Source organism: Pelobates fuscus, chromosome 5, assembly GCF_036172605.1.
Source record: "Pelobates fuscus isolate aPelFus1 chromosome 5, aPelFus1.pri, whole genome shotgun sequence".
Classification (NCBI taxonomy): Eukaryota; Metazoa; Chordata; class Amphibia; order Anura; family Pelobatidae; genus Pelobates; species Pelobates fuscus.
In genome coordinates this window covers 374,480,682-374,507,135 of record NC_086321.1, presented here as the reverse complement: position 1 = coordinate 374,507,135, position 26,454 = coordinate 374,480,682, and the positions used below count along the sequence as shown (strand labels likewise).

The following is a 26,454-nucleotide window of genomic DNA, read 5'->3' as shown; positions in this document are numbered from 1 at the left end:
ACAATGATACACTGTGTGTCCAGCCCTGTATAATGATACACTGTGTCCAGCTCTGTACAATGATTTATGTACAATGATACACTGTGTGTTCAGCTCTGTACAATGATACACTGTGTGTCCAGCCCTGTATAATGATGTATGTACAACGATACACTGTAAACATTCTGTGATACATTATAACTGTTCTAAATGTGTCAATATTTATTTCCGGCTTACAGTAAGTATTGTACATCCAGCCAGCAGGTGGCGCTGTGATGGTATCCCGTCAATGCAGCTGGCTGTGTCGCTCCCCTTTCCCCTGAGCTGACATTGAGTGGGACAGTCTGGCTCCATATCCTGCATCTCTCTGACCCTGGGTAAGGATCCCATGCTGGATCTCAGCTCTCTTCAATATCTCTATAATGGAATAAAGTGCACTCTGTAACCCTTTAATGGGCTGACTGGCACCCACTGGGTTAAAATAAAATAGATTTACAGTACTGCACTATATGGTCCATTAATCTTTTCATGTATAAGTAGAGTTGCTAGAACCATCATGTTATTTATTTATTTTTCATTAATAAACACAGTTGGGCAGCACATGAATCCTGCTACCCTGTAGTATATATCATTCATATGCTGTAGAAATGTATGCCTTTTTCTGTATTCCTCCTGGAGAAATGAATTGGTTTCCATCCTGTTGCCATGAGGTGCTGGGCAGCACTTTTCATGCCCTGCCCAAAAGCAGTAAACGCTTTGTACAACACACTTTGCAGTTTGCATTATACAGTGATGCACACTGTGCTCTTTATCCACTTTGAAGTGGGTTGTTTTTCTATACTTGTCTTTTGACATGGTGATAGCTACAGAAAAAGAAAAAAAATGCCATGTATGTGTTTTTCAGCTATGAAAGTAAACAGAACTTTCCTAAACTCCAATGAAGTTTTCTTTTAGTGTGTGATATGTTGATCACATTGTTTATTTTGTATACAATAAGAAACAGCGTGCACATTACGTACATTTTACAAGACTACTTAAAATCACATATCTCTGCAAACAAATATGGGGACTCAGTTCCACCATACGGTCATATTGTGTGGAGCCCACCACTACGTCACAGTACCCCAATATCGGTGGGTCCTACACTGATTACAAACTTAGGAGACAAATTAAAATAATGTGCTAATAAGTGTATTTTAATAACAGTGTCAAAACTAAACAATTAAAGTGATAGTGCTCATATGTATATACGCACAATGCAAATTATATCTGCTCTATGAAAAATATAAATGAAAAGGTTTGGAAGTGACCACATGTAAGCATGAATGTGAGCAGGTTTTGAATAGTAATGTCACTTTAATTATATTTTTCATAGAGCAGACATGATGTACATTGTGAGTATATACATCAAAGAATTATCACTTTGTTTAGTTTTGACACTGCATTTCTTGAATTGAATTGATCACATTAATTGTGCATTATATGTATACTCACAATGCTTTTTCAACAAATTATTGAAAAAACATTTAGCTTGTTTTGGATTAGTGTAGGACCCACTGATACTGGGCTACTGTGAAATATGGCCATATGGTGGAACTGAATAACCATATTTGTTTGCTGTAATGGGTGATTTTAAGTAGCCTTCTGACATTTTAAATGTATGTTTCTGTGTTTGCTGTAACTTACATGATCACTATAGGGTCAGGAACACAAACATGTATTCCTGACCCTATAGTGTTAAAACCCCCACTGTCCCCCTAAATATAGAAAAATATTTTATTCCAGTCTGCTGCTGCTTGCTCTGCCCCTGATCTGCCTGCTTGGCTGACATAATCAGAAGTGGTTATCTGAGCCAATCAGGGGCTCGAGTCCTGCAGGAACGCATGGGAACGGCGTTCCTGCACTTTTTTCAAAGCAGGAACGCCGTTCCCGCTAGTATTCCTGCAGGACCTGCCCTGCTACCTGCACATGGTGGCCCAGCACACTCTGTGTTCCCTCTCCAGCTGCAGCTCACATTCGCGAGACCCGCGGCCATCACAGCGTTGCCACGGGTTACCATGGCAATGCTCCGCACAGCACGCAGACAAGTCTCGTGAGAGCTAGACAGAGCTGGAGAGGGAACACAGAGTGTGCTGGGCCCCCGTGTGCAATGGCTGGCTCCCTCCACCATGCCACCGGACCACCAGGCGATCTCCCCCCTCCCTGACAAGGTAAGAAGCAGGGAAGGGGGAATAAAATAAAAATTATACACACATAAATTTAAAAAAAAGCTTCCCCCCTAACACACATATATCATCCAGCACACACACTGCACTCACTACAAAATCACTACATTCATTCTACACACCCTGCACTGCACTATATGCATTTTCTTTTTTTGGGGGGAGGAGAAGAATCTTGGGTGAGTTCCCACACTTTTTCCCCCAGGACTTGACCCCTGGAACCAATCATAATGCTTTGACATAGTATTGGCTGAGACTGTCAAGGAGGCAGATCAGGGGTAGAGCCAGCACAAGTCAAACACAGCCCTGGCCAATCAGCATCTCCTCATAGAGATACATTGAATCAAAGTTCAGTGTCTGCATGCAGAGGGTGGAGGCACTGAATGTCAGTCACACTGTGCAGCACTGCCCCAGGAAGCACCTGTAGTAGCCATCTGAGGAGTGGCAACAGGAGATATCCCTAGGCAAGGGGTAGGCAACCTTCAGCACTGCAGATGTTGTGGACTACACCCCCTATAATGCTCTTACACCCATAATGCTAGCAAAGCATCATGGGAGGTGTAGTCCAAAACATCTGGAGTGCCGAAGGTTGCGTATGCCTGCCCTAGGCTGTAATGTAAACACTGAATTTTCTCAGAAAAGATCTTGTTTACAGCAAAAAGCCTGAAGGGAATGATTCTACTCACCTGGACAAATACAATAAGCTGTACTGGTGACTATAGTGTCAATTTAATCTGTATTTTGTATCATGTTCCCTTTTTGTCTTTACTATTGTTTATTTTGTAGACTTGCGCACAAATGCATTTCAGCTGGGACAAATGAACTAAATGCCTTTTAACCTGTGTCTGCACTAACCAATCCATATTATTCAACCAATAAGACTCCACACATAATCCCAGACAGATCGACTCGGTCAGGCGCAGATTCAAGGGCATTGGATTTCTTCATCCCAGCTGAAACGCATTTGTGCACAGGTCTATATTTTGGTTCCCGTGCTACACAGGTAGGAAGGCTTTACAGGTGGGTAGCAGAGGAGCCTATTCACTAAACTCTGAAATGTAGTCACACATTTAGAGCAGTATACCCAAATTTTAAGACCTCGCCAATCCTGCTACTTTGACCTGGATTTTGCAATGGCTATCAAACAAGTCAACACAACTTGAATCCCAGCTCAGCTTCTTTTACCAAATAGTTGCGATTTCCTGGTCCATAATTCCTGGTAGAGGAAATAATCAATCTCTATTTAGCGAATAAGCGCCAGGTATCTGTTTTATTCTTTCTCACCAGCCTGCACATATAATGTTACTTAATAAACAAATGTGTGTATGTTAAATATAAATATACTGCAATTTTATAAACAATTTTGAGAAATGTTATTGATATTCTGCGAGATTTTATTTTTCACATTATTGCTTTTTTTTTCTTTTACCCTTGAAACCACAGCTAATACATATAATAATTTTTTTCTTTCATGTAGATATCATGGAAGGCTTAAAAATGTTGAGTTTTGTTTACCACGCTAGCCTTCGTATGAGTCGTAGATATGTTTCTTCTGGCATCACCAATGTCGTAAAAAATACGAAAAGAGAAGAATTTACCGCAAGACTAGCCGCAGGACCTCACCTGAAAGAGTTTTTAGCTAAATCGACTCCACCAATTGAATTGTCACTCCCCGATGAGGAAGATCCACCGCCATACGTGGCAGCTAGTTCTGCACCAGCTCTGAACAATAAAGGTCTGTTGTACGGGTGGGGAGTGTATTTAGTACAGGGACTGCTATCAATGTGTCCAGCCGGTATTATTGTATCCAATGCTGGGACCGCTATCAATGTGTCCAGCCGGTATTATTGTATCCAATGCTGGGACCATTATCAATGTGTGCAGCCAGTATTACTGTATCCAATGCTGAGACTGCTATCAATGTGTTCAGCCGGTATTTGTAGCGGAGAGGTAGTATAATCCACAGTATCTCCGCTGGGTAACAGGAACAGCATAAAATAATCCAGGCAAATAAATACAGCATACGATAATCCCGGTAGCATTGTAAAAATCCTTCCTTTCCAAGAACTAGACAACACATAGGCTGGGAGTCAACTGAGCTTTTAATCACAGGTCACAGTATTTATGGGATTCCCCATGCAAGGGGTTTCCCTACTGACATTACCAGGGTTGTACAGTAGGGGACTACATGGGGAACTTAACAACCTGGACATTTCTCCCATCATGCACTGCTGTACGAGAGGGATACTCCCACTAGAATATACAGTTAAGTGGATTATCCCTCCGTGCAGCAGAACCAATATTCTACATGAAAATGCATAACTTTAACATTATTCATCATATTTAAACAAATGGACGTTCGGTAGATAGCTGGGGTCTGAGCGCACATTTCGTGAAAGTACCGCTCAGCACAACTTACCGAACACCGCACGAAATACATATTATTTTCAAGTTGTATTCAAAGTACCGATTGAACGTATGGGAACAAACTACCGAAGGACCGGGGCTCCAGAACGGCTTGGAAGTCCAGCGGTATTCGTGCCATCGAGTAGCTGATTTTAGTTCCAGGCGCCCGACGACCAAATGCCGCTGGGCTAACAAAGGATCCAAGATGGTCGACCGCCGCGTGGTCGGTAGCCGAACGACGGCCACCCTGAATCCTCTTAATTACCGATTGCAACAATGTTGCAATCCTTAATGGGAGCCACACGACCTCCTGTGTGTGGTCTCCCTTCGGTAGTTTGTTAGTTTCACGAACAGAGTTGTAATTCACTGTTCGTGAAACAATTGCATGAATGCTGACAGGTTTTTATGCCGCCAGCATACGAACACCATAGATACCTGAAACACATATTACGCATGCATACACTTGGTTCTTAAAGTGGTACATACATATTTAAGTAAACATCGTTTTAAAGTGGCTGCTGTTGCCACAATGCTCCCCCAGAACCAAGCCGGCATACACAGTCTGATCCCAACGGATCGGCTTGGGGATGTCCGGAGGAGTACCCACAGATCACTTGTCAAGTTCAGTTTGTCTGGAAAACCCGTCGGCATTTCCATTTAGCTTTCCCGGGCGGTACTGGATGGTAAAGTCAAATGGCTGCAGCGCCAAACTCCAGCGCAGCAGCCTGGCATTGTCCCCTGCCACCCGGTTCAGCCAGACTAACGGGTTGTGATCTGTAAGTAGCGAAAAGGTTTGTCCGTATAAATATGGCTGTAGTTTCTTGAGGGCCCACACCACGGCAAGGCATTCCTTTTAGTTCCAGGCGCTCGACGACCAAATACCGCTGGGCTAACAAAGGTCGGTAGCCGAACGGCGGCCACCCTGAATCTCTCTAATTACCGATTGCAACAATGTTTCAATATTTAATGGGAGCCACACGACCTCCTGTGTGTGGTCTCCCATTCGGCAGTTTGTTTGTTTCACGAACAGTGTTGAAACTCACTGTTCGTGAAACTACTGTATGAATGCTGGTGGCTTTCATGCCGCCAGCATACGAATGCTTTTGTCCGCCTGAAATACATGTACAAAAATGCACTTGGTTCTAACAACCTTAAAGTTATAGAAACAGATTTAAACAAATACAGTTTTAAGTGGCTAGTTTTGCCACAGTATTATTGTATCCAATGCTGGGACCGTTATCAATGTGTGCAGCCAGTATTACTGTATCTAATGCTGGGACTGCTATCAATGTGTCCAGCTGGTATTACTGTATCCAATACTGGGACTGCTATCAATGTGTCCAGACAGTATTATTGTATCCATTGCTGGGACCGTTATCAATGTGTGCAGCCAGTATTACTGTATCCAATGTTGAGACTGCTATCAATGTGTCCAGCCGGGATTACTGTATCCAATGCTGGAACCGCTATCAATGTGTCCAGCCGGTATTACTGTATCCAATACAGGGACTGCTATCAATGTGTCCAGCCGGTATTACTGTATCCAATGCTGGGACCGCTATCAATGTGTCCAGCCGGTATTACTGTATCCAATGCTGGGACCGCTATCAATGTGTCCAGCCGGTATTACTGTATCCAATGATGGAACCGCTATCAATGTGTCCAGCCGGTATTATTGTATCCAATGCTGGGACCACTATCAATTGGTCCAGCCGGTATTACTGTATCCAATGATGGAACCGCTATCAATGTGTCCAGCCGGTATTAGTGTATCCAATGCTGGGACGGCTATCAATGTGTCCAGCCAGTATTACTATATCCAATGCTGGGACCACTATCAATGTGTCCAGCCGGTATTACTATATCCAGTGCTGAGACGGCTATCAATGTGTCCAGCTGGTATTACTGTATCCAATGCTGGGACCACTATTAATGTGTCCAGCCGGTATTAGTGTATCCAATGCTGGGACCACTATTAATGTGTCCAGCCGGTATTAGTGTATCCAATGCTGGGACCACTATCAATGTGTCCAGCCGGTATTACTATATCCAATGCTGGGGCTGCTATCAATGTGTCCAGCCGGTATTACTGTATCCAATGCTGGGACCGCTATCAATGTGTCCAGCCGGTATTATTGTATCCAATGCTGGGACCGCTATCAATGTGTCCAGCCGGTATTAGTGTATCCAATGCTGGGACGGCTATCAATGTGTCCAGCAGGTATTAGTGTATCTAATGCTGGGGCTGCTATCAATGTGTCCAGCCGGTATTACTGTATCCAATGCTGGGACCACTATTAATGTGTCCAGCCGGTATTACTATATCCAATGCTGGGGCTGCTATCAATGTGTCCAGCCGGTATTAGTGTATCTAATGCTGGGGCTGCTATCAATGTATCCAGACGGTATTACTGTATCCAATGCTGGGACCACTATTAATGTGTCCAGCCGGTATTAGTGTATCCAATGCTGGGACGGCTATCAATGTGTCCAGCCGGTATTAGTGTATCTAATGCTGGAACCGCTATCAATGTGTCCAGCCGGTATTACTGTATCTAATGCTGGAACCGCTATCAATGTGTCCAGCCGGTATTACTGTATCCAATGCTGGGACCACTATTAATGTGTCCAGCCGGTATTAGTGTATCCAATGCTGGGACGGCTATCAATGTGTCCAGCCGGTATTACTATATCCAATGCTGGGGCTGCTATCAATGTGTCCAGCCGGTATTACTGTATCCAATGCTGGGACGTCTATCAATGTGTCCAGCCGGTATTAGTGTATCTAATGCTGGGGCTGCTATCAATGTATCCAGCCGGTATTACTGTATCCAATGCTGGGACCGCTATCAATGTGTCCAGCCAGTATTACTGTATCCAATGCTGGGACCGCTATCAATGTGTCCAGATGGTATTACTATATCCAATGCTGGGACCGCTATCAATGTGTCCAGCCGGTATTAGTGTATCCAATGCTGGAACCGCTATCAATGTGTCCAGCCGGTATTACTGTATCCAATACAGGGACCGCTATCAATGTGTCCAGCCGGTATTACTGTATCCAATACAGGGACCGCTATCAATGTGTCCAGCCGGTATTACTGTATCCTATACAGGGGCCGCTATCAATGTGTCCAGCCGGTATTACTGTATCCAATACAGGGGCCGCTATCAATGTGTCCAGCCGGTATTACTGTATCCAATGCTGGGGCTGCTATCAAATTGTCCAGCTAACGGTGAGAACTTCCAATACAGAGACTATTTTTTTGCTTTTTTTAAGTCTATACTATAAAGTCCATAAAATTTTGAAGCTTGATATCCATTAAAATTGAGAAAAACAATATAAGCTACCTCAACCCCGCAGCTAAAAAAAAAATATATATATATATATAACCACTAATTTACAAGAATTAAAGAAAGGCTGTGGGGTAGCGTCCTTATAATATAGGCATTTGCAGGTGAACTGAAAACAAACTCTATGAGTGATTTGTTTTGTTTTTGGGAATGTATGTTACTCTGTGACTCAGAATATATTCCTCTTATTTTAGTGTATTTGGAGACTTACGGATGTCAGATGAACGTCAATGACACCGACATTGCCTGGTCCATTTTACAGAGCAGCGGATACACAAGAACATCTTCAGTCGCAGAGGTGAAGTAATCTGCCTCGTCCTTTTCACTCCATTAATAAGACCATTACTTTATGTAGCCTGTTTTACACATTCTATATTCTACTTGCCGCTTATTCCTTCTTACAACTAGTACTATTTATCTATATATCCAGACAATGAGAACGGATTGACATACAGCATAAATACATTATAAGCCCATTGTACAGCGCTACGGAATCTGATGGCGTTATATAAATAATATGGTACCAAAATACAGATTTAGACCACCCAGGTGCAGTGTGTAAAAATAAAAGGATAGTTACTTCCCTTTTAGTCAGGTATAGGTATAACAAAAGGATTCCTCTCAATCCTCAATACACATAGAAACAAAATAGGATATACCTAAACCTAAAAAATAAAAGAAAATATGCTCATAGGGCATGAACGTAAATTCACAAATAGCCCCTTATAAATATATTGCACTCACAAAATTGAAGTGATTTTTAGGCTCATCAATTGAGTAGATTATCACACATTCTTCATAATTGGAATGATGAATATTGCATGTAAAAGATAAAAAATGGCATAGTATAGCACTGTTGTATAACAGTATAAATCAAAATCAAAATAAAGTATAAATCAGCTTTTAATAATTGCACTTACAATATAAAAGGTATAAAAAGGCCCATCAGTACAATTCTGTTTGTCCCATCGCTGTGAAGTGTGGTAATCCCCGTGGAAATGTCCAGCAGGAAAACAGATACAAAATAAAATACAAATACAAATAAATGGCTCAACTCTACGCGTTTCGTCTGTATTCTCAGACTTCCTCAGGAGTAATAAAGATGATTTGAAGCACTTTATTATTTAATTATTTATTATTTAATCAAAGATCTCCCTCACCGGCCCACTTAAATAGACATGCGGCTGGTGAGGGAGGGAGAGGACCCGGCGGAGTTCTATCTTGCAGCTCCGCCGGGTTCCTCTCGCGAGATCGGGAGCTTTGCCATGGCAACACCCCCGATCTCGCGAGAGTGAACTCTAGCCCGCAGGCTAGAGTTCACTCACCACTGGACCACCAGGGATGGCGTGCAAGTGCCTCTCCCCCCACCTCCCAAGTACCAGCGTGCCGGTTCCCCCTCCCAGACTAAAGGTAAGACGGGAGGGGGGATATAATGCCTGCTTAGATTTTTTTATATGTTTATTTACCCCAACACACAATCCCTAACATTTACACACAGCACTCTCACACACATCATCCACAGCACTCACACACATCATCCACAGCACTATCACACTCAGCACTCTCTCACACACATCACACTCAGCACTATCACAAAACACATCATACACAGCACTATCACACTCAGCACTCTCTCACACACATCACCCTCAGCACTCACACACATCATCCATAGCACTATCACACTCAGCACTCTCACACACACATCACCCTCAGCACTCTCACACACATCATCCACAGCACTATCACACTCAGCACTCTCTCACACACATCACCTTCAGCTCTCTCACACACATCATCCACAGCACTATCACACTCAGCACTCTCTCACACACATCACCCTCAGCACTCTCACACACATCATCCACAGCACTATCACACACAGCACTCTCACACACATCACACTCAGCACTATCCACACATCACTCTCACACATCATCCACAGCACTATCTCACTCGGCACTCTCACACACAGGACCCTCACACACATCATCCACAGCACTATCACACTCAGCACTATCACAAAACACATCATACACAGCACCCTCACCCACAGCACCCTCATACCGCACCCTCACACACATCACACACAGCAGCCATCATACACACAGAACCTCCCCAACACACTGCACCACACACATACACAATACTTCCAAACATATGTATATATATATATAATATATGTATGTGTGTGTGTATATATATATATATATATATATATACACATACACACACACACACACACACACTGCATTCCTGACATACACACTCTGGATCCCCTATACACACACTAGATTCCTTGTAAGCAAACATATACTACACCCCTAAACACATACTCTCTACAAACACTACATCACCTATACACACACACACACTCTTGCTACATCCCCTATACACACATTCTCTACAGCCCCTAGCCACATATGCATTACATTACACCACAAACACAACACGACTAAAACCGACCTTATTACACAATACCACACCACAATCAGCTCACTCTATACACACACACAATCCCACAAGCAGGCTCCAAACACATGCACAATACTCTTTCCTGGCATTTTTGTCTCCTGGTATCCATTTATAGAGACACCAGAGACAAGTTGCAAGAAAACACAGTGCAAGCATGTTATTAAATTTTCTTGCGCTGTGCAGAACAAATACAGGGCTTTTTTCTCATGCTAGAGCTCTTTAGCAGAGCTCTGCGCATGGCCTGCCCTGGCCTGCACTTTGAGAAGGGGGCGTGTTTGTCGTTAGTGATGACAAAACACACTCTCTCTGCCCCGCCCCCTTCTTAGTGGGCCGCTGTCATAAAAAAATGCCCGGGCCGAATTTTTATCCCAGTCCGGCCCTGAGGCATAGTGATTATTTTTGGCTCCTGAGTGCAAGACCTTTTGGAGTTGTAGATAGATAGATATAGATTTGTATAGTTGTATAATGAATTCCCAAACAATGACACTGTAGCGGATTGGTACCGGGCTGTCCCACGACATGTATGAGAATAAGTGTATTTGGTCATATGGCTGGTTTAATGTGTATGAACATGTATAGAAATCATGGTATCCGGTTATAATGACAGTTAAATGTATGTAAAGAATTGTATTCCTCTAGTTGTTCGGTAGAATCATTCAAATAAAACAAGGGAATGAAACTACCGAACAACCAGACCACCCCGTGTAAAGTGTGCCTTCAATTGTTGCAAACGGGTAATTACCTATTCCTGCAGTGTGGTCTTTGTTCTCTGGGTGGCCGCCATTCGGGATGCGAACACGTGGCGGCGGCCATCTTAAACTGCCGAACAGCGGTGTTTTGCCGTCGAGTGTCTGGAACCAAAATCGGACACTTGACTAGGCAAACACCGCTGAGACCTCCAGACTCCTAATACTTCGTGGGGAAACTACCGAACGGCCCGCCGTTCGGTAGAAAGAACCCCACAAACTAGGGGATTCATCCGAATCCCAGTCAGGCCACTTAGCAGTAATATTTCACCCCTTTGCATTCGCCTGTTTGTGACCGACCGCAGGGCCAGAATACATGGAACTGTTTTCGGATACTTTACCTCTGCGGTCGGTCCAAACTTCAAAGTCCCATAACTCCCGAACGCTTCATCCGAATGGGCTAATTTTTAAGTATGTTGGTCCCCCAGAATAGAGCTATCTGGGGATGTTGGATTTGTGGATGTACCCCAAGTATTTAGGGTACATCCAAAACTCGGGGAAAACTGTGTACACGATAAGGGGATTATGATGCTAGAGGAGGGGAGGAGATCTGTGGGAGGTTACTACTTAGAGATTGGATAATGTCTTAAGTGATAGAACCTCCTCCCTTGCATGGGAGAGGGCTTTATAAGGAACTGTGGAATAAAGCTTGTCAGTTCTACTCCTGAAACTGTGTGTCGTCCAGTTATTGGGATCGCGATGGAGATACTGCTGTATTACTTTACCTGCTGGAAACCTTGCCTGTGGACTTAACATCACCTTGTTCCTGAGCCTCACTGGGATCTCTAGTGGAGAATAGCTGTGCAAGATCGGCTCTCCGCTACATTGGTTGGCAGCGCTGGGATCCAAACTCACAGAGGAACAAGCGTAAATGGAGTACGGATGGAGATTGATTTTTCTGCGCTAAAACGCTCCACGCTAAAGGACCTCCTAGAGGCAAGGGGTATACAAGCCAGCAATAAGAAGAAAGCAGTACTTGTTACAGAACTCATGGCAGAGTACAGAATGGAGGGCGATTCAGTTCCGGCACAGAGGGAGCCGGGAGGAACACCACAAGGATCGGAATTCCAGAGGCAGGTTCAGTTCAGGCTATCCTTTTATGGGGAAAACCCCCCAACAGAAATTGTTACCAGGACAATGGCCGAGGTACAAGAATTCATCCTAAGGACACAGGCACCAGAACAAAGCTCTGCAATTAATGTGCCACAGGAAGGTAAGCCTAAAATACCATACCAGGCTTTTAAAACATATGTGGAGGCAGAGGAAGATATAGACGCTTTCCTGCAAGACTTTGAAAGACTGTGTGCACTGCATAAAATTAACGCAGAGGACTGGGTACCTATTTTGGCCGGAAGGTTAACCGGGAGGGCAGCAGAGGCATATCGGACTGTACCTAATGACGAAATAAGGAATTACAGTAAAGTGAAAGAAATTATACTCGCCAGGTATGCTATAACACCCGAGGCATACCGGCGGAGGTTCCGGGATCTAAAGAAAACAGAGAAGGACTCGCACGCAGAGTGGGCATGCCGATTACAGGGGGCAGCGCTCGGGTGGGTGCAAGCTAGCAAGGCACGTTCTATGGAGGATGTAATACAGATGTTGCTGATGGAGCAGTTCTATGAGGGAGTAACCAATGAGGTCCAGGAATGGGTAAGGGACAGAAACCCTACTTCCCTTACCGAGGCTGCTAGGAAAGCGGATGACTACCTGGATGCACGCAGGTCACAAAAACCTGCAGCTCCAAAAGCAACCTTTAAAACATTCGGGGGAAACACCTACACCCCAGCTCCACCGAGACCACTACCACCACCACCACCACCCGCTGCACAGCCCCGGTTCCGACAACCCACCGCTGGCCCCTGTCATCACTGCCAGAAGTGGGGACATTATAAAAGGGAATGCCCACAGCTACGGGACCGTTCCACCTGGATTCGTCCAGGCCCACCTCCACCCAGGGCGGCCGCAGCCCACCACTACCAGGACCTAGTCACCACCCCGTATGGTTCCGCAGTCCCCATTACTACTGTGGAACAATGGGAGGTACTGCACGAGGCAGATCCGGTCCAGGCCAATGTGGATAATCTACGGCACCATCGACAGACGGTATATCTGAATGGTACAGCAGTCCGGGGATTACGAGATTCGGGAGCCACCATCACTTTGGTACAGAGCCACCTGATTTCAGATCAGGCAAAACTGAACAAAACTGTTGCCGTCCGGGTAGCTGGGGGAGCAGTGTACCGGCTACCTACAGCAAGGGTACATTTACATTGGGGAGCGGGGGCAGGGGAAGTGGAGGTGGGGTTGATGCCGCATTTACCGGCGGAGGTTTTATTGGGGAACGATCTGGGGAGGCTCACTTCTGCTTTTGAGCCCCAGTCGCCCACCACAGGGGAGGTCAACCCTGTAGTCACCCGACAACAGGCCCGCACCCAGGACCACAACACACTGCCGGAGGTCCAGGTAAGCAACCCTACCCCCCCTCTAGAATGTGTTCCCTGGGCTCCACCTAATGAATTTGTAGCTGAAGTCGCAACAGACCCCACGCTTCAGGTGTATAGGGACAAGGTTGGCACGGGTTCCCCCGGGGCGGAGGGAGAGAAGTTTATCTGGGATAAACAGCTTTTGTACAGGGAAACAACCAAACAGATTACGGGGTTAGACCCGATAGCGAGGAGACAATTAGTGGTACCGCAGCGGTACCGGGCTGAATTACTCCGGATAGCGCATGATATTCCGCTATCCGGACATCTAGGGGTTAGTCGCACCAGGTACAGACTAACCCAGAGTTTCTTCTGGCCAGGGATTAGCCAGGAAGTACGCAGATATTGCACGACTTGCGATACCTGCCAGAGAGTGGGAAAAAGGGGGGATCGCAGGAAGGCTAAACTTCACCCCTTACCCATAATAGAGGAACCTTTTAGCCGAATAGCGGTGGATCTGATAGGCCCCCTCAATAAAGTTAGCCCGTCAGGAAAACGGTATATTTTAACGGTCGTAGATTATGCCACCAGGTATCCAGAAGCAGTGGCTCTGACCAACATCCACGCTGAGACGGTCGCGGATGCCCTCATGCGGATATTCTCCCGGATGGGATTACCCAGGGAGATTATCTCGGATCAGGGTACCCAGTTTACCGCAGAATTCACCCAACACCTCTGGAGGATCTGTGGCATTAAGCCTATTATCAGTGCCCCTTACCACCCCCAGACGAACGGGCTCTGCGAACGATTCAATGGTACCTTGAAGCAGATGCTCCGAACCTTCGCAGAGACCCACAAGGACTGGGAACGATTCCTGCCGCACCTCCTATTCGCATACCGGGAGGTGCCGCAGGAATCCACAGGGTTCTCCCCGTTTGAATTATTGTTTGGAAGGAGGGTCCGAGGCCCATTGGATCTTATTAGAGAGCATTGGGAGGGAGACCGGAGCACAGATGGCACTCCCATCCTACCAGGGACCGCCTAGAAGCGTTGACCAAGACGGTAAGGGAAAACCTTCAGGAGGCCCAGACCCGCCAGCGTACATGGTATGATCGGGGAGCCAGGGACCGTAGCTTTCAGGTCGGGCAGAAGGTACTAATTTTAAAACCTGTCCGACATGATAAGTTACAGGCCGCCTGGCAGGGCCCATATAAGGTGGTGGAGCAAAGATGCGATACCACCTATATTATCGGCCCCTGCACAGGGACTGGGGGGCGACGCATGCTCCATGTGAACATGCTGAAGCCCTACCACGAGCGTACTGAGGAGGTAACCGCCATCTGTGCCCCTAACACAGAAGAGTTTGACAGCTTACCCCTCCCCGATTTGCTGGGGGATGGGCAGCTGTCCGGGGATTTAGGGGAGGTTGCGCTGGGAGATCGGCTGAGCCCACAGGAGCGGATCGAGGTACAGCAACTATTGGAAGAGAAACGCGACACGTTCTCTAATGTACCTGGATACACGCCTCTGGCAACTCACCGGGTCGAGACCCCAGGGCAACTACCCATGCGCCAGACGCCATACCGCATTCCAGAAGCGGTACGGGCAAACATGCGTAAGGAGATCGACGAAATGCTCCAACTGGGGGTGATTGAACCCTCAGACAGTCCTTGGGCATCTCCTGTAGTCCTCGTACCAAAGCGAGACGGTACGACCCGCTTCTGCGTGGACTATAGGAGATTGAACGAGAAGACTGTATCTGACGCCTATCCGATGCCCCGGATAGACGAGTTACTGGACAGAATGGCCAGGGGCCAATACCTCACCACTATTGACTTGTGTAAAGGGTATTGGCAAATCCCCCTGGCCCCAGACGCCATCCCGAAGTCGGCCTTTGTCACCCCATTTGGCTTGTACCAGTTTAAGGTCATGCCATTTGGGATGAAAAACGCCCCAGCCACCTTCCAAAGGATGGTGGATCGACTCCTAGATGGATTCCAGGACTATACATGTGCCTACCTGGACGATATTGCTATTTTTAGCAATACGTGGCAGGAACACTTAGCTCACATCGGAGCTGTACTAGATAGGATAAGGGAAGCAGGTCTGACCTTGAAGCCGGCCAAGTGTAGTATCGGCATGGCTGAGGTACAATACCTGGGACATAGAGTAGGGTGCGGTAAACAGAAACCCGAACCCGCCAAAGTAGAGGCTGTAGCCCAGTGGCCCACCCCTAGGACTAAGACCCAGGTTTTAGCGTTTCTAGGGACAGCAGGGTATTACAGGAAGTTTGTTCCCAATTATAGCGCCCTGGCCAAGCCCCTCACTGACCTGACCCGTAAGAACCTTCCCCGCCAAGTAAACTGGACCCCGGAGTGTGAGCAGGCATTCCAACAATTGAAAAATGCACTGATAAATGCCCCTGTCTTGGCAGCTCCCAATCCAACTAAACGTTTTCTTGTTCACACAGACGCTTCTATGTTTGGATTGGGGGCAGTACTGAGTCAAGTCGGGGCCGATGGCGGAGAACATCCAGTGGCTTACATCAGTCGCAAACTGTTACCTCGAGAAGTAAGCTACGCCGCCATCGAAAAGGAATGCCTGGCTGTGGTGTGGGCCCTAAAGAAGCTACAACCCTATTTATATGGACAGCCCTTTTCCTTGCTCACGGATCACAACCCGTTAGTCTGGCTGAACCGGGTGGCTGGAGACAACGCCAGGCTGCTGCGCTGGAGTTTGGCGCTACAGCCTTTTGACTTTAATATCCAGTACCGGCCGGGTAAGCAGAATGGAAATGCTGACGGGTTGTCAAGACAAACTGACTTAGAGAAATGATCCGTGAGCCCCCGGACATCCCCAAGCCGATCCGTGTTGGATCAGACTGTGTATGCCGGCTTGTGGGCAAGGGGGAGCAGTGTAGCGGATTGGTACCGGGCTGTCCCACGACATGTATGAGAATAAGTGTATTTGGTCATATGGCTGGTTTAATGTGTATGAACATGTATAGAAATCATGGTATCCGGTTATAATGACAGTTAAATGTATGTAAAGAATTGTATTCCTCTAGTTGTTCGGTAGAATCATTCAAATAAAACAAGGGAATGAAACTACCGAACAACCAGACCACCCCGTGTAAAGTGTGCCTTCAATTACCGTTTGCAACAATGTTGCAAACGGGTAATTACCTATTCCTGCAGTGTGGTCTTTGTTCTCTGGGTGGCCGCCATTCGGGATGCGAACACGTGGCGGCGGCCATCTTAAACTGCCGAACAGCGGTGTTTTGCCGTCGAGTGTCTGGAACCAAAATCGGACACTTGACTAGGCAAACACCGCTGAGACCTCCAGACTCCTAATACTTCGTGGGGAAACTACCGAACGGCCCGCCGTTCGGTAGAAAGAACCCCACAAACTAGGGGATTCATCCGAATCCCAGTCAGGCCACTTAGCAGTAATATTTCACCCCTTTGCATTCGCCTGTTTGTGACCGACCGCAGGGCCAGAATACATGGAACTGTTTTCGGATACTTTACCTCTGTGGTCGGTCCAAACTTCAAAGTCCCATAACTCCCGAACGCTTCATCCGAATGGGCTAATTTTTAAGTATGTTGGTCCCCCAGAATAGAGCTATCTGGGGATGTTGGATTTGTGGATGTACCCCAAGTATTTAGGGTACATCCAAAACTCGGGGAAAACTGTGTACACGATAAGGGGATTATGATGCTAGAGGAGGGGAGGAGATCTGTGGGAGGTTACTACTTAGAGATTGGATAATGTCTTAAGTGATAGAACCTCCTCCCTTGCATGGGAGAGGGCTTTATAAGGAACTGTGGAATAAAGCTTGTCAGTTCTACTCCTGAAACTGTGTGTCGTCCAGTTATTGGGATTGCGATGGGGATACTGCTGTATTACTTTACCTGCTGGAAACCTTGCCTGTGGACTTAACATCACCTTGTTCCTGAGCCTCACTGGGATCTCTAGTGGAGAATAGCTGTGCAAGATCGGCTCTCCGCTACAGACACCTTTAGAATTTTTTTTCGTTTTTAAATTTAATCGTATCTTTATTTTTCTTCTATTCTGAATCATGCACTCGGGTTAAACTGTTCTAACATTTCAGATTCCATAAATGTTTCCTTTACACATTGCTTGTGTTGGAATATATCATTTTGTTTTCTTCTTCTTCTTTGTTAATAGGCTGATGTGATTCTTCTTGTTACTTGCTCCGTCAGGTAAGTCTAAATTGTGTTATTTTATTTTTTAATGCAATTGTCTCTATTTGAAGAGCCACTGAAACAGAAGTAGTTTTAAAATAACCTTTTAAATTCTGAAATAGAAAGCATATACATTTTAACGTGCGTGCCGAATTTTATCTGCCTGGTATTTGAAATCGCAGAACACATTCCTCCTTTCACACCTTAATCAAACGCGATGATAGGAAATAGAAAAAATCTGTTTCTAAAATAACAGAAAAAGGGGGAACATAAGGATCACTGAAGTATTTGCAAATTGTAATACATATATTTTAATTTCTCACCTTGGTGAATTACGTTTTGTAAAACATTAATCGTAAAAAGTTTAAATGGAGATGTAGCGTTTTCCATATTTTGGTGTATGATACATTTCTTTAAAAGAATAGGTGTGAAGTTTAGCTTGTTCGGACATGTCACTTTATCTGAATCTGCATTGATGCTGTCGTTTGAGAAATTCTAGGAGAAGTACATTAGATTAGAGATTGTACACTAAATACAGAGTGAGTAAATATTGTCACAGCACGTGCCACGGTGCCACCCACAACAAATTCAAGGATGAAGGCTCTTCTTTTTTTTAATTATTATTATAATTTTTTTTTATGATATTAAGTTCATGTTTCCTAATTTACCATTAAATTCTATGGTTGCGTTTTTTTTTGGTGTGGGGGGAGGGGGAGGGTTATAACCATTTGATTCCATCGCTACCATTCTATCATGGAAAACCTGGGCTATTTTTGTTAAATTTTTTGTTACATTTTATTATAGGTCTATAAAAACACGCATATACAAATATCAAAATTTATATAAGAAATGCATACATTCCAGTGGGAAAATTAACACAATTATGTTACAAACAGGGAGAAAGCAGAACAGGCCATCTGGAACCGCCTGCAGCAACTCGGCGCTCTGAAGCGAAAACGCAGCCGATCGAAAGGTCGTCTGACAATAGGCATATTGGGTAATGTTCCACATGTCTATAATACTGCAAACAAGCTTTTCGATTTACTAGTAAACACCAGCAGCAGCAGCCATATTACCCGTGTTATAAGTTGAAGGAATTTGGACCAGGACGAGTTTTGTGGTATTGATAGTTACAGTATTCCTTTCCTTTGCTGAACAGGGTGCATGGCAGAAAGATTAAAAGATGAGATCCTACAGAGGGAAAAGCTTGTGGACCTTGTGGCCGGACCAGATGCCTATCGAGATTTACCGCGACTTCTAATGGTGGCAGAAACTGGGCGTCAAGTGGCAAATGTGCTTCTCTCCTTAGACGAAACCTATGCTGATATCATGCCAGTACAGACATCTTCAAATAACGTCACTGCATTTGTGTAAGTGAAGCATTTCTTTTTCCAGTTGTTGACTAGCATTGTCTGCAACTTGTGAAAAGGTCAATGTCAAAATCTTGTGTTTCTCTGTATGGTATTGGGGTGGGATCAGCTGACCATTTAAATCTCCTGGATTGTAATAATTCAATGTCTTGCTAAAGGCATCAGTCAATGAAATGGTAGAATAAAAAAATAAAAAAATTATAATAATTTGAAAGGGAAGAACTCATTTTCTTTTATTATGCAAATCCCATTAATCAATCTGTTATCTCGCGGTGCCATGTTGGGTTTGACATGTTTGTGTGTTCTAGGTAGTTACCTTCTAGCCTTTGGCTCCATAATAGATGTTTTAAAGTGAAAACTGAGGGGATTCTCAAAGTTGTCCTGTGTGTTCTCTCTGTAGGTCCATCATGCGGGGCTGTGATAACATGTGCACTTACTGCATTGTTCCCTTTACCCGCGGACGGGAGAGGAGCCGCCCAGTGTTCTCTGTCTTGGAGGAAGTCCGAATGCTTTCTGATCAAGTAAGGGAGATCATGCTACCTTGTACCTAACTGTATTACGAAGATGCATGTAGGGCATGAGTGGATGCCTGCAAAATCCTCTCGCAGCTGGTCTTTTTCTTCATTTGACCACAGTGAACATGCAAACTTCAGGACAAAAAATATGTTGGCTGCACTACTTGTGTGAAAACGTCTTCTATTTTAATCTTACTTGTTTTAAAAAATGTATGCTATCATATGAAAGCGCTATCTATTGGTGAAAAAAAAAATAGCACTGAAGTTGTTATGGTTCTAGGAGGTCACAGGTGCCACCTTACCTCATGGGGTTAAACTGTGAATGAAAGGTTTAACCCCCAGCAGTCTGCAAGACCACCATACAGAAAACAATAGTGCTGGTGTCTCTCAGCCCATCACTGGCTCCCTATTCAAAAAAGAGTAAAAAGGGTACTTTTTCTTACTGGTTAAACCTCTTGAGGTAAGATGGCGTCTGGCACCCCATATCCGTTTTATTGTAGTGAAGTAGTTTTGGTGCCCAGAGTGGTCTGACAAGGTCTGTAAAAGGGGGTCCTCATTTTTTGCACTGCATAGAAAACACATTTAAACATAAAATTTTGAGGAAATTAATAAAACCTAAACGATTCCACGAAATAGTTTATTTCCATTCCTAAGAAAAAAGAGAAATCTCTGAAAGCTGTGTTTTCCCGTTGGCTATATCGGTTGTTAGAGTGTATTTCTGTAAGGACTGTGATGTACTGTCAGTGTATATTTCTGCAGGGCATTAAGGAAGTTACGTTACTGGGTCAGAATGTTAACAGTTACCTGGACAGTACGACGGCTCAGGGTTCTGGGGCAGGAACACCTCGCCTGAGCCGCGGATTTAGCACCATCTACAGGCAAAAACAAGGAGGCCTTCGGTTTGTCGATCTGCTTGATCAGGTCTCCAGAATCAACCCAGAAATGAGAATCCGGTTCACATCTCCACATCCCAAAGATTTTCCTGATGAGGTACTGAATTTTGAGATTATAACATATGCATCAAATGTTTTTATATATGGAACTATTGCTAAAAGGTTTCCCCATATATGGTGAACCAGGCCAGGATACTCCTGGCATCATAACGTCTACAGCAAATTGTAGTGGTTATGGTACTTGATGTAACCTTTTATGAAAAACACAGATTCAAATGTTAATTTTATAAATCAGTTGCATATTTGTACTTTGGTTCCATGCTCAGGGCGTTGTTTATTTTGCAAATACTTTTTTTTTTGTTTTGTTTTTTTGTTTTTGTAATTCTTCCTTCAGCCTCTTCATCATGGGGAAGGAATATCTTCTTCTGAAACCCTGAAATCACTAGTCCCGATGATGATTGTATCTGTATTTTACAGGTTCTTCAGTTAATTTGTGATCGACCGAACGTTTGCAAACAAATCCACATTCCAGCTCAGAGCGGAAGTACCAGAGTTTTAGAGACTATGCGTAGAGGGTGAGATTATTGTTATTTCATTATTTGTAAATATTTTCCAAACTTCACTAGTTTTGTTAACTTACTGCTTTAAAATGAGCAAAAATACCTGATCAATATTCTAACAGTGAATGCGGAGCTGTTAAAGGAACACTATAGTCACAGAAATTACTTTAGCTAAATAAAGCAGTTTTAGTGTATAGATTATTCCCCTGCAATTTCCCTGCTCCATTCATTGTCATTTATGAGTTAAATCACTTTGTTTCTGTTTATGCAGCCCTAGCCACACCTCCCCTGGCTATGATTGACAGAGCCTGCATGAAAAAAAAACTGGTTTCACTTTCAAACAGATGTGATTTACCTTAAATAATTGTATCTCAATCTCTAAATTGAACTTTAATCACATACAGGAGGCTCTTGCAGGGTCTAGCAAGCTATTAACATAGCAGGGGATAAGAAAGTCTTAATTAAACAGAACTTGCAATAGAGAAAGCCTAAATCGGGCTCTCTTTACAGGAAGTGTTTATGGAAGGCTGTGCAAGTCACATGCAGGGAGGTGTGACTAGGGTTCATAAACAAAGGGATTTAACTCCTAAATGGCAGAGGATTGAGCAGTGAGGCTACAGGGGCATGTTCTATACACCAAAACTGCTTCATTAAGCTAAAGTTGTTCAGGTGACTATAGTGTCCCTTTAAGCTTTTTCTAAGTTCACAGATGTGTGGTGAGTCAGGCGAGATAGGCCAAAAAAATGTTGAAACTGCAATAAACTATGAAAACAGTAGCAGGTCCAAGAAGCCTTTAATTTCTGTCGCTCTTATTATTTATTAGATCTTTTTCTGTACTAGCCCCAACCACTTTTTACTATGCTTACTATGGTTATGTAAGTGAAAGATGCACTGATAAACAAGGCTTCTGATGTTTTAATAAGAATTACCGGTAACAATGTGTGAATGAATGCTTCTTAATACATTTTATCCCCAAACATGTAGATACAGCAGGGAAGCATACCTGGAGCTGGTGCAGAATATCAGGCAATGTATACCTGGTAGGTTATCGGCCAGCCAAAATCAAGTACAGTAGCACACTGATGTTTGGAATCCTGATGGTTTAAAGGGGATCTGCCACTTCCCAAAATATATCATTCTATGTTTATGTAAAGCAAAGATTTGTGAAGTGTGAGAAATAAATGTAAATGTAGAAATATATACCTCTTTATCTTGGGACAGGGCGCCTCCATCTTGGATCCCTGTCAATCATTGTTATAAGCTCTGTCCAATGCATACAGAGGGGAGGAAAAAATAAACTAGGTTTCCATTTCTTTTTTTCATTTGCAATTTGCACCCTGATTTTTGTGTGGACCGGACTGGTTTGTACTATTTGCCAAATATTTAAAAGCAAAAGGGAAAAACATGGCGGGGGGAGAGAAAGCATAACACAAGTTATAAGTGATTTTTTTTTTTTTTTTTTAAAGCAGTTATGGAATTGCCAGACAAGTGACAGTTCCCACTTAGGAGATTTCTGTGGTCTAGTTGTAAAATCTTAAATGGACAGGTATGCCCACTTTTCTGCTAGTCACCCTAAAGTCCCCAAACATGTCACTGATAGATCATTGTGGGATTTTGGGCCCAAGAATAGTTGAATGGTCCCCAGGTTAAACCTCTGCTCCAGACCTTTTGGCAACTTTAGCAATGGCAATGCTACGACAAGCTGTGTGACCGTTGCAGGTGTTAGTCTCAGCAGTGATTTTATCGCTGGGTTTTGCCAGGAGACGGAGGATGATCACCAACAGACGATCTCGTTGTTACGAGAAGTTTCCTACAACTCGGCTTTCCTGTTTGCTTACAGCATGAGAAAGGTAACTTCCAGAGAAGACCTTAGGAGTTCTACACCACCTGAAATAAAGGTAAAGATCTAACGGAGAAATGGTCAACTTACGTTTAATTTATTATATTTAAATTAGAAAACAAGAGCGTTCCACAGGCTGCAGGACGATGTTCCAGCAGAAGTTAAGAAGAGGCGGCTGGAGGAGCTGATCTCCGTGTATAGAGAGGAGGCTGACCGGGTGAACCGACTAGCTGTAGGGAGCACTCAGCTGGTGCTGGTGGAAGGGGTAAGAACGTAGACCGGCAGAGCTATACGTAGAGCATTTACATGAGTATTTTTCCCAAAATCTGAAATACTGAGTTTCTGAGTTTCAAAGATAAATTATGGGGCAGATTTCTAATAGTCCTCATGACAACTCTCTTAATTTCTCATGTTTTAGCAAAACTATTGCTGAATGGATCTTTATCCCTTAACCCCATCTCATGTCCACGTTGATCCCTTGTTCTGTACTGCTCAGCATGGTGCTCAGTTCCAGTATCTACTTGCACACAGTATGCGTGTAGAAGAGACTCGCATTGTTTGTTTTCTTCCTTTACTGGAATGGTTGGGCATTCAATGGCCTTCCAGAAGGTGATAAGAGCTAATGTGATGACATACCTGGAGATTGAGTGTCCTTGGAGTGAACTCTGGCAGACGTGGTTAGAGACTGTGTGATGGGTGATTACAATGAAGATGAGTAAAGTGAAAGGTGTTTTGATCAAGAAATCTTTAGATGAAAAATATCTAATATGTGTGTATTAATGAATGTACATCACAGCTGTTTGATAACAATATAATTGACTCCTTAGAGTGTAGGAATGTATATCGCCATTGTTTTTTTTGTTTTTTTATCAGTTTAATTAGTGATATCTGTTAAAGTGTCGTCAAAATCCAGAAAGATCCATAAAGATAACAGCAATGAGAATTCCTTAAGGTTACAGGGGGGGGAAAGCAGAAACCCAAAAAGATTATTCCTGAGATTAAGGTTGCATTTTAGACAATGCGTTCTGCTGAAGTATTGTGTCAGAAGTTTGCTGCACACATAGTTGCCTCCACCGCCGATCTCCACCCCCCATCCAGACACACAGATACACACACACACACAGATTCGCAGACACATACAATGACATACGTGCAGATACATACGCTGACACATAGATACACAGACATACATGCAAAATGTACACATTTTAAGCCACCTTCCTATTTTCAACCTTTTGGGTGCAGGAGGGTGTCTTCCCATAGACTCTCCCACTCTGGGCCCCCTTCTCTCTGCCTTTTACTCTGGTGTGGCTTGGTGTTATGTGGGAGGAAGTGACAGACTCTCACTCCCTCCCAGCTCTGCCGAGTTTAAAGGGTCCCGGTTGCGCTGTTAAAGGGCTGCGTAGCACAAACGGGTCCCTGAAAAAACTTTGCCATCGGGTAGCCCTAAGTTCATGGGCCACCCAATGATACCCCCTGAGTGAGCAGACACTGCTGGCAACACGGCATTCCTCCTCCCTGTTGCCAAGTCTTTCTCCTCCCCCCAGCTTGACCTCCCTGACTTTCCAGCCCCTGCAGTGAGGTGGTGTGACATCTCCAGTGGAGTACTTGGCTGTGGAGTGCTTTGCATTGGTGTGGGGGTGTATACCAGCTAAGGTTATGCTAACCAGAAACAGTGTTTTTATTTTATTGGTTGGAGTAACCCTTTAACTTAAACCAGTCTTAGAACCCAAGATTCATCAATCAAGAAAAGTGTTAAGACTGGTTTAAAGGGACACTCTGATACCTAAATACAAAAAAAAATCTCATTGTTTAGTAGAATAACCTCAATGAAAGCACCACCAAGGATATTAAGTCAGCATGCGCAATATGTTAATTAGCGAATAATTTTACATTATTTCTGTGTGAGTTTTATAAACAAATGCTTCTGCTGATCACTGCATACCGTATTTGGAATAACCGTTTGTATTCCAGCCCAGTAAGCGTTCACCCCTCGAGCTCTGTGGCCGAAATGATGGGAACACGAAAGTGATTTTTGCCAATTCCCCTTCGCTAGATCATGGAGCTCAGGTCCAGCCCGGAGACTACTGCTTAGTGAAGGTTATAAAGAAACTCTTTGTGAAAACACTATTAATTTCTTATTTTATTTTTTCTACCTTGTTTGTTCTGCTATAAGTCCACAAGTAGAGAACTGGTACATCGCATGTTTCTCTAAGTTGCTGTCTCACGTGCTGTGCTGAGTTTAACACCTTTTATAAATATAGTATCGGGTATTTAACACTTCTGTAAATCATGCATTGATGCTTTCATATTTGAGACCATTAAATTCTCAAATTTTCTCTCCTTGATTATCAAGATTACAAATAATATAGCCTTTATGTATATTGTTTTAGTTGTTTTTCATTGCAGATCAGATCTGCATGATTACTCAATAAACACAGAAATATGAGTTTAGTGAGCGTTATATAGTCTGCATAATATCTTGAAGAATGTAACGTTTGTGTGTGCTTACTTTCAGATCACGTCTTCGAGCTCCCAGAGTCTGAAAGGACGGTTGCTTGGCCCCACCACTCTCCAGTACTCTCCAGCTTATTCTGAACTCTGATATACTTTGTGTTTTTTTTTTTTGGTTTTTTTTTGTCTTTGAACTGTCTGGGAGAAGTTATAACAATCCAGGTCTTTAGTTTAAAAAAAAATCTGTATATTAATATTATTTAAATCTACCTGCTGTGAAATATATTAACTTATTGCCTTTCGGGGTGGGATCTGTAGTCTCCTCAATAACAATAAAGATGTCATAAACTTTTTAAAAAGCCAATCATGAAGTTTTGTCCACGTATATTGTATGCATATATGTGAAATATATTGGATTATTTGGGCATCAGGGGGTCTGGCAATCTTGGTTCTAGAATCTAGACCCATATTTAAGAAAATACCAATAAGCTGAAGACTGTTGGTATGAAATGATGAAAAGAAAGCCGATATTCTGGCTGACCAGATGTATGACCTAGTCCAGGAATGGTAAAATTTTTAATCTTGCTGCTGCTGAGGATTTGAAAGTATCGCACACTACACTTCTTACAATGTATTGGCTGCGTTGGTTATCTTTCACGAATTGTACAAATCATTTTCAAAGTTCCTCTGAGAACTTACGCAGGCACGATCACCAAAATCTGTCTTCCAGAATACACCACACGACCCCTAACTCCTTAGTGTGATTTTCATGTAACCTGGTCATAGCATGTCTAGCTGTAACTATCCCTCGAAGATTTGACCATGTTTCATTGTGGTGACCGTAACTTTGTTACAATGTTGCAATGAGCATCCACAGCCAATCAGAGTCTGCGATTTGTAGAGCAGCTCCCAGCATCCTACTGTGCAAGACGCAGATTGGTTTGTTGATCTCTCTAATGCTCACAGATGAAACGTTTTACTTAACCCCCCTAACCCCTAAAAGGCA

General features: G+C 43.8%; 1 protein-coding gene across 1 annotated transcript; it reads left to right on the top strand.

Annotated features, from left to right (window-relative positions):
* Positions 1 to 299: 299 nt before the first annotated feature.
* CDK5RAP1 (CDK5 regulatory subunit associated protein 1) lies at positions 300 to 25,772 on the top strand. The gene is made up of 14 exons (XM_063456237.1): positions 300 to 356; positions 3,679 to 3,936; positions 8,156 to 8,259; positions 17,800 to 17,834; positions 18,713 to 18,813; positions 18,976 to 19,186; positions 19,587 to 19,707; positions 20,461 to 20,691; positions 21,072 to 21,169; positions 22,139 to 22,194; positions 22,874 to 23,004; positions 23,110 to 23,259; positions 24,969 to 25,094; positions 25,513 to 25,772. Exons 2-14 carry the CDS (start codon positions 3,684 to 3,686, stop codon positions 25,597 to 25,599), a joined length of 1,704 nt encoding a protein of 567 aa, XP_063312307.1. The 5' UTR covers positions 300 to 356; positions 3,679 to 3,683; the 3' UTR covers positions 25,600 to 25,772.
* Positions 25,773 to 26,454: the final 682 nt, after the last annotated feature.

Excerpts from the sequence above, each read along its gene's own strand:
- CDK5RAP1 (XM_063456237.1), top strand. The coding sequence starts at position 3,684 with ATGGAAGGCTTAAAAATGTTGAGTTTTGTTTACCACGCTAGCCTTCGT. Across the intron at positions 19,187-19,586 it reads AATAACGTCACTGCATTTGT|GTCCATCATGCGGGGCTGTG; the intron begins GTAAGTGAAGCA and ends TTCTCTCTGTAG. Across the intron at positions 22,195-22,873 it reads TATCAGGCAATGTATACCTG|GTGTTAGTCTCAGCAGTGAT; the intron begins GTAGGTTATCGG and ends TGACCGTTGCAG.